At 42.0% G+C, this 15,039-nt stretch overlaps 1 protein-coding gene across 5 annotated transcripts in view; it reads left to right on the forward strand.

Moving 5' to 3' along the window:
- Positions 1-2: 2 nt before the first annotated feature.
- Positions 3-15,039, forward strand: part of USP34 (ubiquitin specific peptidase 34) — a 129,847-nt gene continuing 114,810 nt past the window's right edge. For 4 of the 5 annotated variants that reach the window (XM_080587854.1, XM_080587857.1, XM_080587856.1 and 1 more), the window contains exon 1: positions 3-819. In XM_080587854.1, the coding sequence (XP_080443980.1) occupies positions 777-819 (43 nt within the window). In that variant the 5' untranslated portion in view covers positions 3-776. Of the gene's footprint in view, positions 820-2,699; positions 4,891-15,039 lie in introns of those variants that run through there. The other variant, XM_080587858.1, reaches the window with a different exon arrangement.

Genomic DNA, 15,039 nt, shown 5'->3' on the forward strand with positions numbered 1-15,039 from the left:
CAGGCCGGAGGTCCCGAAGGGCCGCGGCCGCTCTCCTCCCGCCCGGGCCGAAGAAGCAGCCTCCAGCTTGGCTCAAGAGTTTAATTACGGCGAGGGAGCACAGAGCGAGCCCGGGTGGCTCAGCAGAGGCTGCCCGGAGCGGCGGGGCAGCGAGCAGCGCGGCCTAGCTCCCCCCTCACGGGAGGCGGGCAGGGCTCGGCGCTTCCCGCCCTACCCGAGGCGCGCGAGGTCCCGCAACCGCCGCCGCCATTTTAGCCCGGCGGCCTCGGCTGCCGGCCCGGCCCCTTCCTCCTCCTCCTCCTCCTCCTCCTCGGCTCGGGGGGGGGAAGGCGGGGCGAGAGGGACGGGAGGAGGGACCTGGCCGCCTTCTCCCGCTGCCTGGTCGGAAACTGCCGAGCTGAGCCCGAGCGCCCCGTCCCCCCCTCGCCGCCGTCCCCTCCTCCTCCTTCCCCCTCAGCAAAATGGCGGCGCGTGGAGCCACTGGGAGCCAGTGAGTGACTCGGCTTCTCCTCCCCGCCGCCGCCGCCGCCGCCACAGGCTCATTTGCATTGATCAGCCGCCCCATCCCCCCCTCCCCGATCCCAGACCAGCCCCGGCCTCTCCCCCCTCTCCCTGCCCGTCCCTGCCCTGCCCTGCCCTTCCCTTCCCGCCCCCTCCCTCCCCTCCCCCCGGCTGACCCCCGCCCCGGCCCCCATCAATCATCAATCAGCAGCACCGAGCGGATCAATCAATGGTCGGGAGGAGGCGGCGGCGGCGGCTGCTGCTGTTAATGAACAATGTGTGAGAGCTGCGCCGAGCTGCTGGAGGTGTTAAATGAGAGTAAGTGCGGCCGCCCTCCCCTGCTACCCTCCCCCCCGGCGCTCCCCGGCCCGGCCCGGGACCCCGCGGCCCCCGCAGGGGCTGGCTTACGGCCCCGCTTCGCCTCCTTCCTCCCGCCCTTCCTCCTCCTCCTCCTCGCCGCCAGGCTCGGGCCTCCCGGCCGCGGGGTGGCCGCCGAAGGGGAAACCTGCCCGCTCCGCGGCTGCCCCCCCCCCGCCTTGCCCTCCTCCCCGAGGCCTGTCCCCGTGCCCCCGCATCCCCCCCGTTTGGCCGAGGAGCCCCCCCAGGTGTGTGCGTGTGGGGCCGGGCGGGGACGGAGCCCGCCGCCGGCAGCCGCAGCGGGGCCTAGCTGGCTCCGGCTCGTTGGGGAGCTGCCCGCGAGCCGCTCCGGGGGCTGCTCAGCAGCTGGAGGCCGGGCCTGGGCCGGCCGCCTTTTAAAGCCGGCTCCGAGGGCTCGTGCCTGCCCTCGGCAGCCCGCCGTGAGCCGCGAGGCCGAGGGGAAGGGACGCGGCGGTGGGCGCCGCTTCGCCACCGCCTGTGAGGGAGCCGGCGCCCTGAGGAGAGCGGCCGGGCTCGGCGGGGGAAGGAGATCCTGGGGGCTCCGCCTCGGGGGTGCTCTCCTGCTTCCCCCCGAAGTTTCCCCCTGCACAGGTGCTGGCTGAAGAGCGGGCAGGGCCTGGGGGTGGCACGGCAGGTAGCCCCCCGGCGATCCCCGTCTCGTTTGGGGCACGAAATCCCCTCGCCCCCCCTGCAGTAGGCCTCGCGTGTCCCCTGGAACCTGCTCGCGGTGCTCCGCGGGCTGCGGGGCACCTTCCTCCCTTCCTGGGCCGTCTTGGGGAGCTGCTTCCTGAACAAAGACCCCAAAAATATATTTCTGGGAGATGCCGAGGGATTTAATCAACTTACCTCTTCAAGTTGGTGATTAGTGGCAACTTTAGCTATCTGAAATCTTAAACGTAAACATTTTCCTGGTCGCACACCACAGTCGGTTTAGAAGCAAATCAGCTTCCAATAAATTGAAACACAGAATGCTTCTTAGAATGGTACCCGGGTAGAGCTTTCCTTCTTTTTTTTTTCTGTTTATTTAAAGAAAAACTCTCGTGAGGCCTAATTGCATGTGGTATTCATTCTTTGCTAAGATCTATCAGTAGGTACTATGGTAGGTGAGAGTTGGCCTCTTACTTGCTGGGGAAATACGATATTCAGCAGCAGTCAGCATTTTATCTGGAAAGCAAAAACGTGTGTGTAAAACTAACTTTCAGGAGAGTCTGGAGATGGGAATAAATCAGATTAAAAGGTTAATATCAGAGAACTGCTGGGTCCTTAATACTGCTTGTTCAGTTGGCTAAGTTTCTGATTCTTATATCTTGTTTTGAACAATCGTTGGGATGTTTACTTAATTTAGCATGTGTATCTTATCTTTCTCAACTGCAGAGGTACGGAATACATTGGTATTATAGACTGAGTGCTTATTTAAACAGTAGGTTCAAAATAGGTCTAAATTATCAATGGTGCGCCCATGACAACTGTTTGCTGGAAGAGATAACTTCAGTTGGTTTTGATGGGCTGATACGTAATCGTTGTTTAAACTTGATCAAGATTGATATAGTTAAGTAGAAAAAAAATGCAGTGTTAAACTTGGTATTTCAGCAAATCTCTGAATTTCCAGTATGAATTTATTTCTAGGACCGTTTCGAGGTAGTTGGGATGCAGGCATGTAGATATTCCCTTATAGATAAAGTAGTATCATAAATCACTACAATACTGGGTTTTTGATAAACTATGGTCTAGATAATATAATGGATGGTTCTGTGTAATTTAAAATACAAACTTGCTATTTACAGCCAAATTTTCTTTTCATAAATAGCAAGTTTGTATTTTAAATTACACAGAACCATCCATTATAGAACCATAGGGAAATTGTGCACCATTGTTGTTGTATAATGAACTTCCAGAAATGCTGGTCAAATAACACTGGATTTGGTCTTCCATCCAGAAGAACAAGGACGCTTTAAGAAAACATAAATACTTTGTGTATGTGTTTGGATACTGAGACATACGATACGGTGCATTGTGTATGTCACCTGCATTCCTGCTATGAGAAGGATTTACAAGGGCGATATACTTTTTTTGTAACTTCAAGTTGTATTTTGTGTATTTCTTAAGTAATATTTAATCTTAATGTACAAAAACAATGTCAGGTCTTGGTTTTTAAAGCATTGCAGCAAAAATGGAAAGTAGTAGTGAAGAATGAGGTCATGCCCAAAATGTGTGAGCCAGAGACTGCCAGCAGTTTCCTTTTCTGCCCGCTGAGCATTTGGGATTGCCTCTTCACTGAAACTACTGAAACAGTATTTTGAAAGAGGTCCAGGAAACATCATCTACTTTGTTTTAGAAATTTCTTGCTAAACTAAATATTTTTACAGAGAGTACATACTGCCCTTTGTCTTCATTTGCCCTAATGTTTACAAAATAATTATTTGGTATCAATTGTATGACAGGTCACTTAGAAAGTGAATTGACTAACAACTCCTAATGGATTGTGTGGAGAAGAACACATGGGGAGCTCCAGTTTTCCTCAGAAAAAGTTAGCAACTTATGGAGGACAGAAGGATGGAACTTTGTGATTCTGCACGCAGCTGGGCATATTTTTATAATAAGCATATTAGTTCCTGTAAACTGTTAAAATATTAATCCACACCCCATCACAGTTTGCAGAGCTAGAGCTTTTGTCTAGCAGACACCTTCGTGTAGGCCCAGGGTTGTCTCGCTGGAGCTTACTGCAAGATTCGAGGTTCTTAGGCCTGATTTTGTAACAGGTAGCCAGTTGGTAGGCATACTTCTACAGTGTTTTCAAGTGCCAGGTGAGTTCTTGTGGAATTGGAAAACTAGTTTAAAAATGTATTTTGTTTGACCAAAGGGGTGTGTGTGTGTGTATTTAACATGAAGTTTCATTACTATACCTAAGCATGACAAGCAGGCAGTGTTTTATGGAGAGAAGCAGCAGTGTTGCTTTTTCTTACAGCATCTTTACTATCAGCAGTTGATCTAAGTATGAAACCCAGTAAGTTCCCTGATCTTGAGGATCTTTCCTAAGAAGTAGTAGCAGTTTCAAGTTATGATTTGATACAAGAACTCCATGAAGCACAATGTCATATATGAAATAGGCTTTAAAGCAGTTTTTGTATTGCAAGATCTGTTGCTCACTTGAATGGTTTAATTTCTTGCTGAGCACTCTAGGTGTGTTAGCATCACTTAGTTTTCCTAAGCAAGGTTTAATAGAAGTCTATATAGAGGGTAGTCTGATTTCTGAATTAATCTTTCTCAACATAAACACTTGAAGTAGCCTTATTTTATTTTTATTTTTAAAGTTTAAGATAAGGGCACTTATAAAAGACTTGACAGATTCTCATGAGAAGGGCTTGTTTAAATGTACTTGCTTTCTACAGGAAAAGTATGTAGAGGACATTATGTGCTTTTATGTTAATTTCCAGCATTCTGTATCCTAAAATGAACCCTGGTATCAATACGCTGTACATTCCTTGGTTTCTTTGGATGGCAGTTCTTGTTAGTTTAGGAGGGATTATATTGAGTTTCATTTGTTCTTCAGTAATATTTACATTGCTGTGCTGTCCAGAGGCCCTGATCAGGATAATTCTGTTTTGCTAGGTACTATGCAGATATTCATATAATCATGAACTAATTATTAGTTAACTCAGAAAATACAAAAATGTAACATAAACATGTATTTTTCTCTCTCAAGTCTCTTACACCACAGTGTTGCAGGTCAGTGTGTCTCACAGCGGTGGTTTCCAGGTATCAGCAAAACCATTCGATCGTTGGACACCTACACAGCCTTCACTTAGAAGTGTGGAGTACGTGATGCTCCATGATATAGGTGTTTAAGATTGCTGATGTGTGCCTGGGACTGCCTCTTCTGAACCTGAAGTGGAAATCTGAGATTCTCATACTGGTCCTGAGTCAGCTGCGCTTGTAATCCCGGCTGTGACATGTCGCAGAGAGCCTCGGTTGCCTAAGAGGCTTCCCTGTGGGACCGCAGCGGGTGTTGATGTATGTTGACTTAAAACTCCATAGATGGTTTCAGTTTACATTTGTTTTGTTCTTCATGTTTGGTTTGTTTTTATAAAAGTGTTTGTTTGTTTGTTTGTTTTTTAAAAAAAAAAAAACACCAAACTTGGAAAATGGGTTTTGGTATAGAGTGGCAGTCATGGTTTTAGGTAACATTGGCAGGCCTAGGTTATTTGCAGTTCTCTGGTTCTGGAAACTTAGGTGTTTATTCCCAGCGTTCTCCTTCACTTTCTTCAGTGATTGCCTCTTTAGCCCAACTGTTTTAGTCTAGCAACACTGAAGCCTTATAAAATCAGTTCACATTGATTAGTAGAGGCTTCTAGATATTGTTGTTACACAAGCTTTTAGGCCATATTTGTCATTATGTTTTTTCTTAAATATTTTATAAATCATTTAAAAAAACCACTGAACACAAGTGAGTTTACTTAAGCATGAGAGCTGGATGTAACACTATACATGGATGTGCTACTGGATGTACTACTACGGATTTTAGTCTTCTGTCCATTATCACTGTCAGCTAGGCTGCAGAACTCCTTCCAATATGATCAGGTCCATAAAACACTTGAGATACTGGAGTGTTTTATTGCTATTTGTATAGTTCAGGATAACCCTTAATTTGGATGCTGAAGATGCTTGACCTGTCTTCTTGTCACGGAATCCTGGCGTGTGGAAGGTACAAAGAAGAGACTTAAAGGTGGACTCGAGGTGTTTACCATGAGGTAGAAAAGAAATAAATATATTCCAGAACAATGCATTGTTCAGCCTGGTATCTGGACTCTGGAGAGGATGAATATTTTATGTTGTAGATGCATGCATCATGTATTATTTTAGATAATACATATATTTTATAATAAGAATATCCCAAATGTTGCATTATCAGCATCACTCAGTCTGTAAGAGCTACTGTTGGGCAAGTGGCTGACTGTAAGCTTTAGTATCAATTATTTGACTACCCGTAGGTTTTTGTGCAGTTCTAGAGTTTTATCGGACTATTCGACTATGCCTATTCATCTGTGCAAGACTTCAAGACAGTTGCCTCTGCTGCATCGTGCCTTTATTTGCTTATTTAAATTCTAATTCCTCAATGTTTTTACGTTCAGAACGTTTGCAGAGATTCCATTGGGGAGTTATCGGGGTAATTCCCAACTTTATGATGCTAACCTAAATCTTTGCTTTCTTCCATTGAAGAAAAGCTTTATAAATTATTTATAAGCTTTATATTCACTGTCTTCCATGTTTACTTTTGTCTTTGATGCATTTAAGGGGATGAGCAACCAGACTTAGAGGAAAATGAAAATAACTTTTTCTTCATAGCAGTATTTCCCAAATTGTAGTTATCATGGACTGTGGTGAAGTACTGCTCCAAATAAATCAGAATAACCAGCGGAAAAAAATGAGAGGAGGAACTTATATCTTTTTAACCGTGAACTGTTAAAGCAAAAGGGAAGGTGACGCTAAGATAAAATAGTTTTTACTTCTTGTTTGTAATTGCAAGGCAATTGAAAGATAAACTCTGACTTTCATAGCTGAAAGGCTTCTATTTTTAGCGAGATATTTCAGCTTTTGTTCTGTACAGTGATTTTGGTTCATGCTATTTGATGTGATTAAAAATGATTTTGTCCTGAAACTTTTCCTGTTCAGGCTGCCGAAGACTGGTTCTTTCTCATTGCTCAAGCCGCTTGATCACTGATGCTGAAGATTAGTTACGTAAATCCCATTCTGTTGAGTTTTGTTGTGAGTTATGGGCTGTTGACATGTATTTGCTGAGATTTTTCTCTTTGTGTATAGTGAAATCTTATCCTTAAAGCTTAGGGAAGCTGTAGAAATTGACTTCCTTGCGTTTGTTACCACATGTCATATTAAGGAAATTCATTTGTTTGGTTATAGTAAAGGTTCACAAGTTTTGTGCTGTAGATGCTCTCCCCCCTTTCTGCTATTGGGCATACACAAACTTTACGGTAATTCCTGCTTAGTTATGTGAGTAACTTTAGTGAAATTCAAGAAAGAAAGAAAAACTCTTTCCATCTCTTACCATTTGACTTTTTAAAAAATATGTGAATAGCGTGGAACTTGAAGTCATTTCATTCCCTGTGAAAACTTCTCGTTACTTTTTCTTTCATGTCTTTTGGTGCTGTATGGCGCTTCCTCTGCAAGGGTAGTTTTCAAGATGTGGAAATCCCAAGCAATTCCTGAGACATGTCCAGGGTGTTGTGTTGTGGTCTGTTCCAGATTGTTGTCAGCCCCACTCCTTGGGGAGACCAGCCGCTGTAAGTGTCCTTAGATGCTCAGCTGATGGGGAGCGTAGTGGGACACTGCTGGTAAGAGGACGCTTGGGCTGGGAGCTGTGTGCTGCAGCTGGGGGGGCAGGACCTTGGAGAGCAGATGCTGGCCCTATTTCTCTGCGCCTGACCTGCACTGGAGGTGTTGCCTGGGTGTTTGGAGGACCAGAGGTTTTGTTTCCTCTTGCATGGAGGGACTTATATGGCCTCAGGGGGGCTTAGGAGACTTCCTTTTAATTCGTAGAATTCTTTTTTGTATATTGTTTCTGCCATGCTAAATGGTAAGATACGTCCCTCCATTGTTAATACCGATTTTTCTTTTTGCGACTTTTAATTCCTCACTACTTTGATTTGTTTCTCCATGTCATCTGCAGTTTACTTCTGTATTCCTGTGTTCAAGTAAGGTTGAGTGAGAAGAGCAGATCTTGTGTCCTGCAGTTGTGTTCTGTAGACAAGTGACGAGCAGTTTGCAATTTGGCATTTTAGAAATTGGAAGGGGAAAGCAGTGTTTACTGGGCTCCTGTTATTTCTTGTATTTTCTACTTTGAGTATTTAGTTTCACCTAAGTACTTGATAATATTCCTACTCTGTCCAGAGCCTCATCATTATTGCAACCCTTCTATTAGCTGTCTTTCAAAGTTGTTCTTTTTCTGTCCTCATGATTTTTTCTATTTCACAGTTTTCCGTTCTGCTTGTCTGTATCTCTTTCTGCTCTTCTCTGTCCTCCACCTTGCTTTATTATCTTCAGTGTTGTTGTATACATACAGTTTTGTCCCTTCATGTTTCACTGTTTCCTTTAACAGTCTTCCATAATAAATTTTTCCCCTTTCCTGTGTTCTCTTGACCACTGTCTGCTCAGGTCTCATCTGGAAAAGATGAGAAATATCAGTCAGAAGTTTCCTGTGGATGATGGCAGCACTACGGTGGTGTCTTGGTGCTTCCAGCAAGTTCTGTTAAGTCTCCTGCTGTACAGAGCAGAGCTTGCTAGTGAGGGAGATACAAATTCTCAACGTGCGTGTGGAATGGCTTTTGTGATATACTTACGTTTAAAACAAACAACAACAATAACAAAACATTAAGGAAAAATAGAAAAAGGAAGTTTGCTTACTTTGTTATATACTTTGCTTTAGATTTGCCAGTGCAAGGAGCTAGTAAGTGAGGGTTTTTATAGGCTAAGCCACGCATTTATAGTTGTCAGGATGCTGGGACAACCTGAAAAGTAATCTTACGCTCTTCAGAAGAAAGTGGTTGTGTTGATCATTGAATGCTGCATATACGAATGTCATGCTGCAATTAAACGTACTTGTGGCTATTTAATTTATGTTGTTTAAGCATATGTTGTAACTTTTCTTTTTCCATTTTGTGCAGCAAATTGGTGGTTTCTATAATCTGAACTCTGAGAAGAGGTGAGAAGCCATTCTTTTCACCCTGTGCTTTGCACAGAAATTGATTTGCAATCTGAATGCTTAACGTGAACACGCAACTGTCAGGAACTCTGTTGTTTTCTTAATGCTTCATTAAAATACTCAGCTTATTTATAGTTTTACAAAGCTTTCCTTTGTGAATTTTCCAGATCTGGTGTGTTTGGTGAAAGGTGAACTTCTTGGGGAAATCTGGTGCGAAGGAATTACTGCTATTTGTGGATTATATTAGAAGAGGAAAGGCTTATCCTGTTTATCTATACATACTTCCATGCATGTGTGTAGAACTCCTCTGGGAGATTTAGTGCTTCACCAACTGGTTGAACAAGTTGAAACTTGTTGGAATAAGTCCTTGTGGAAAAAACGCCTTTGAGTGTTGCTTTTTTTTAGCTAATTTGTAGAAGGTCTGTAAATGACTTTGTGCCTCAATTGTCTTGTTTTCAATCTCTACATCTGCATCCACACAGCAGATTGGTTCCCATCTAGGAAGTGAGTGGCAAAGTTTTAGTAGTTGCTGTTGTTTTTCCCTCTCACCATACTAGATCAATGTAGCCTCCAATTCATTGCACATTAACTGACTTGCACTTGAAAATTTTTAATCTATGTAAATCTATACAGAAACAGGCAAAACTTGTGTATGAAAATTGAAGTGAGGTAGAGCATTGTGGTCTTAAATGTGGTAGCCAAAAGGCTAGCTCTGTACATCACTGTTAAGAATTGTATAGTTTCCTAGAGAATGTGCTATTTCCATACATGCTGTGCTAGTGAGCAGGCAAGGATGATTTCTTGTAGCTGCCTTTTAGCAGGTTCATGAAGAATAACTGAAGCACTCAAGGTTTCTGCAGGCCTTGAGAAAGTTTTTTGTTCCTGCTATGGAAGCACATCACTTTTAATTTCTCGTTTTGTGTAAAACCAGCATCCTTGAAACTTGAAATATTTCTCTACATTCACAAGAGCAGATGTTCCACTTTTTAAGCCACAAGTGGATTTTTCTTGAAAAGGCAGTCTGTTAGCCACTGAAGTATACCCCTGGACAAAAACCATGGTTCGAGAAGTCGTGTGAGATTAGTGTGAGTGCTTTATGCTGTGTTGTGTAGGGTTTGCTCTCTCAGGCTCTGTACTGTGCTTCTTAACCCATTTGAGGGGAAATTAATAATTTTTCATGAGAGCTTAATTTAATTGTCAGGAAACAGTCAGTTGCCTGTTTATCAATCTGTGACACATGACTATTAAACTGCTCTGAATTTGTTACAACACAAACCCCTTTATTCTTACCACTACTTAAATCGTTTTCTCATGTTCATGGTGTGGGGAGACTGGGCTGAAAAACTAGAGTTTTCCAGAGTTCTCTTCTGCTGGTTGTCTCAGTTTTTGGCAAATCTAGTGATCAATTTTCATTCCAAATTCTCTGAGCATCAAGAAAACTGACAGCACTTTCTCCTACCTCTGTACTCTCTGCTTGGAGGAGCTATGGACAGTGCTTGAAATAGGCAGTTGCATGTTTGCACAGGAGGACAGCTCCAGAAAAGCAGTAGAAGGGTCAGGATATCAACATCTACTGGGGAATTTGGGAAATCATGTCTGGGAAAGGCTTGCATAATACGTTTTAAGCCACCCTTTTCCATCGCTTGGTATCACAGTTAGGAGGTGTGTGGTGGAATTGCATCCTAGGCTACCCGGCATCCGTTGACACAAGTCTGAGCTGATGTTTATTTAAGTATTTTGCTTGAAACTACTATTGGATAGTGCTGGGGAATGTAAGCTCAGAAACTCAATGCAAGTAAGTTCTTTTTCTTAGTTAAGGATGGTCTGCATTTTTGCTGTATTGATTGGTTTCTTGCTTCTTTCACAGGTAGGAATACCCTGCTTCTTAGTGTATAAAACAGTAATACTTTTCCTCTGAGACTTTTTGTTGAAGTTTTTAATTAGTAATCTCTGAAATTGAGCTTACACCACAAAGTATTCCATATCATAAGTCTCAGTGCTCTGTCTGCTGATATAATATTTAAAACAGATACATTCTGATCAAATTGGGTTTTCATCGCTAACTGAAAGCTCACCGAGTCTTAACAGCAATATCAATTTGAATCCTTCCAAAGTGGGTTGGCTTTTAGGTTGTGTGTAGCCATAGTTATAGATTTGACCTGTGTGCACTTGCTGATATTTGACTTGCAAAATACTTGATTATACCAAAATGACATCTGTAAATATGTCTTCTGATGGGAGTGCATGCTGGTCGCGAAACTTAATGCGGTCTTGGAGATGTTTGTATAGACCACAAACATTGCCTTTAGCAGTTTTTCATTTATTTTGGCCTACTAGCTTTAAGAAAAAAAATAATTATGCACTGCAGTAGCCAATAAATTGCTGAATATATGATATTTGAGTGAATTATTAAATACAGATTATTTAGTAAAAGTGACTAAAATTTGAGTGTGTGTTTGAAAGTTGAGAGAGCAACCTTGCTGCTTGCCGATCCTTTCTCAGTATTTTTATTTTCCTTTCTGATTAAGGGTTGCTTGTGTCTGTTTTGATGAAAACAAATAATGCCTTGGAGTTCAAATATTCAGCAAGCTGCTCTTGGGCTTTCTGGGGAACTGCCTGAAGCTGTGTTTAGTATAATGACTCGCTGCACGTTTATCGTTCTTATCTTGTTGTTTAAGCAGGCTCAAATATACTTTGTAAGAAATAAATTAATATTTGTCTCTCAGATTTTGTCCTTAAAAGCTCAAGAACAATTTTTAGGTGCTTTTGTTATAAATCTGTTTGTACACGGAGATGGATGCAGTTGCGGGCTCTGGCCTTTTTTTCTTCTTGTGGGGGGAAAAGCAATTGTTGTTTTCTGTAACTGATTCATAGCGTGCCAAGTAGTTCAGCTAAACTAATTTGCAAGGTTCCCTCTTGAAAATAGAATGCTTCCTGGAGTACTTCTTTTAATTTTTGCACTCCTTGTTACTTTTAATTAAGACTAATAGAAAACCTCTTTAGCTTTTGGAACCTTGTTCGTGCAATTACATTTTTATTCTACTTGTAAAACAGTTTGATAAACTTTGAGATCAGTGCTTTCACTTTAAAGTATTTTTAAAAGTTTCAGAACTGGGGTACATGAAGAGAAGTCGTTCAAAACCACAGTCATTCAAGTTGTGATACTATTTTCTAAGGTAATGCTATTAAAAAGAAAGAATGCAAGTAAGTACTTCCATTTTAAGCTGGAGGTAAGCAACGATTTACCAGAGCATTCATTTTCAGCATTGTCAGTGTCAGCCCTAGCTTTGAAGTTTATGTTGGAGTAATAAGTGATATGCTAGGAAAGTCTGGTTTTATGCAGTAATTGTCCAATCCTGAATTGATTCCTTAAGAAACTTAAAGTGGGCATTGTCAAATATTTATGATGGGCAGTCTGACTCTGGGTGTAGTGTACGTTTAGGTGATGTAAAGCAGACCTGGTTGTATGGGAATATGGCTTTAACTGAGCTGATTTTTTTTTCTATTAAAAGGAGTAACAACTTTAATTTGAAGATGTACTCTTCTCAGAATTGTAACATCTTATTTGAAGTTAAAGATAATTTATGACACTGAGTTAAAACAGGACTCTGGAATAAGACTTAAAGAAATGTAATTTTTTTAATAGTTTTTTTCCTTAGTAATGTATAACTTGCCTTTCCCTGGAGAAGCAGGGGCACAATATCTTTGCAGATGAAAATCCTGAGACAGTAGAAGTACTAGGAAGTACAGTGCACAGGTCTCTTCATAGACATCTCGCATCTGACATGACCAACATATACCTTTATATATGCTCATAAACTCTTCTGGACCCAGGCTTACCCGTGCTGTGCCACCAGGATATTGCTCCCCTCCCTTGGGCTTCCATGGAAATGTAAGAGCTTAGACACTGCACTGGGCCTCTGCAGGCTTTTGGTATTGCCCGGGTTCTCCCGCTGCTGGCATAACCCAGCATGAGTTGTGGATTTCACACTCCTACCTGGTCTGGGTCATGTTTCGATTGCTAGGTAGTACTGCGTGGATGCAGTGTCTGGACTTTGAGCTATGGCTGACTCTGAGAACTGTGTGGGTTCACCACCATGTAGTGTCTTAAGCTTTGCTGTGGCTGAAAGGTGCAGTGCTTCTCTGGGCCTGAGCTGACTGAAGCAGTACAGTTGTGTTTTGTGTTTCAGGTGGTATATCTAAGATAAGAGTTTATCTAGGTGATAATTCATCCTCACTGTTCTGGGTAGGACCAGTTACAGTGTCCCGGGTAAATTATCCACTGATAATCAAGATTCGACTGCATTAAAAATAATTTCATGTGGAACTGTTCTCCTCAGAAGCAGTTGCTGTGGCATATTTGCTTCAGGCAGGTGAAAGTCACATGCTGCTCTGAATAAAGACAATTGTTGGTTTTACTAAAGGTCCACGGCCGTTTTAAAGGGGCATTTTAATCCAGAGCAATTGTGACCTAGCACGTGGAAAGCTTCATGATGGCAACACTTCTGAAAGATGAGAATTCTTAAATTTCATACAGCTTTTCAGGTCAGCTTCTGCAGTTTTGCTCCAGACTGCCTTAGCATTTTACAGTAAAAGGAAAATAGGCCTTCGCTGGAGAAGGTGAGGGAGATGGAATGGAAAGGGAAATGTATGTTAAGTGAAGAGAGTGAGATTCAAAGATAAAATAACTTCGTGGTATTTGCAGGGAACCAGGGAGATGCCTAAAGATAGAAATTACCTAAGATCAGCTGATTCGCCCTGTTCTGGTGAAGCTGTGTCTTCCAAGAGATCTGTCTGATGAACATACCATGGCCAGTGCTACTTTGTATACCTATGCTGTTTGTTGGAGTACGCAATTAAAATAAAACCCCTAAGGCCTTCTGAAGAAGGGCTGTGAGGAACCACACCGAACAACTGTGACTGCTTTTGGGGGTTGCTGGGGCACCTGCTTTTACCGGATGCTTTTGCACGGCTTCTGTATTTTCATTCACAAGAACAGACTGTTTAGACTTGCAGAACTTTCTAGTATTTCTTGAAATTGCTTTTATGTTTAAAAGTATAAGTGTCTGACAGAGGCCAGTAACTTGATCGTGGTTTGTTTTTCTAAGGAAATGAGACTTAAAAGGTTTGTTAATTCCTATCTTTAAGCTACGATGTTGTCTCTGTAATACTTGCTTTGTAATCTCTGTATACTCTGCTTGGAATTACAAGTTTGCAGGAAACAATGAAGTTGGAGCATTTATAAATGTAAGAAATTTAGAGTTAGATTTAGACTTAAAAGGAATTCAGGTACATTCTGGTATGGAAGTGGGTATAGTTATCGGTATGCTATGCTGTAGTGGTATGATGAGGGTGGGCACTGACAGCTCAGTGTCATGAATACATCATAGAGGCACTCGGGAGCACCTTAACCATATATAATTTTATAACTGCAGTATTTTGAGTGACAGATCTAATTTTTCATGTATGAACCATGGCACTTGAACAATATTTCTAATGCTGAAGAATTAACTGGCTATTTTTAGATAATAGTATATCCTTCGTAGTGTTCCAGCACTTTCTGATTATGTATATCCAGTCAATATTCTGGGGAGGTTTTATTTTATGGAGACTCTGGAATGGAAAGACTTTTTTTTCCTCACTGAAAAGTTGTGGGGAAGCATGGACAGTTAAACTATTGCTGTTGAACTTCAGATTGACACCGTCCTTTTATGTATTCATCAGCAATGGCATTGTAAAGGTCTAGAAGAACTCTTATGAATAAATTTAAGGCAATCCTGAATCTTTTTTTAATAAAAAAGGAGGAATTCCAATTGGTGAAGGAGAAAGGGAAAGGGAGAGGCTAAGCTCTGGCTGTCGTCTGATTTACTATCAATCATAAACAAAACTCCAGCAAATAATGAAAAACATCTCAATGCATGTATATAAAATATTTACTGGTTCGATTTGAATGATGGTAATTCTATACAAGGTTATGTATATATTTATTTTAAGATTAGTATTGTTGTCCTAATAGTATTTTGTTTAGTGCGTGGCTCTTATTTCCTCTATTTAGTCTGTATCGGGAAACAATTTCTGAGAATAATGTCCATTTTGAAAGTGATCTATTCTTTCCCATGAGAAGCTGATATCAGATGAGGCCTGGGGGAAGGGAGCAGAATCCGTATACAACCAGAATGTGTTACAGGTTTGAATGCGTAGGAATTGTAATTTTACTTGGTGTTCTCTGTTTACCTCCTCCTTTTTAGTTTTGTTTCTGAAAGTAGGGAAAATACACTTTTAAAAATGATTATTTTTACTTGCCATTTGGTTTTGTGCTTAGTGTGATAAGTGACCTTTGGATATAAGATATTCCTCACAAGTCTAGCATGGTGGTTGTCCTTGAGGTCTAATTACAGTCTGTTCCTCTAGCTCTGAAATTCTTGCTAAAAATGCACTTATGACCT

Source organism: Anser brachyrhynchus (assembly GCF_964034855.1).
Source record: "Anser brachyrhynchus genome assembly, chromosome: 3".
NCBI classification, from domain to species: Eukaryota; Metazoa; Chordata; class Aves; order Anseriformes; family Anatidae; genus Anser; species Anser brachyrhynchus.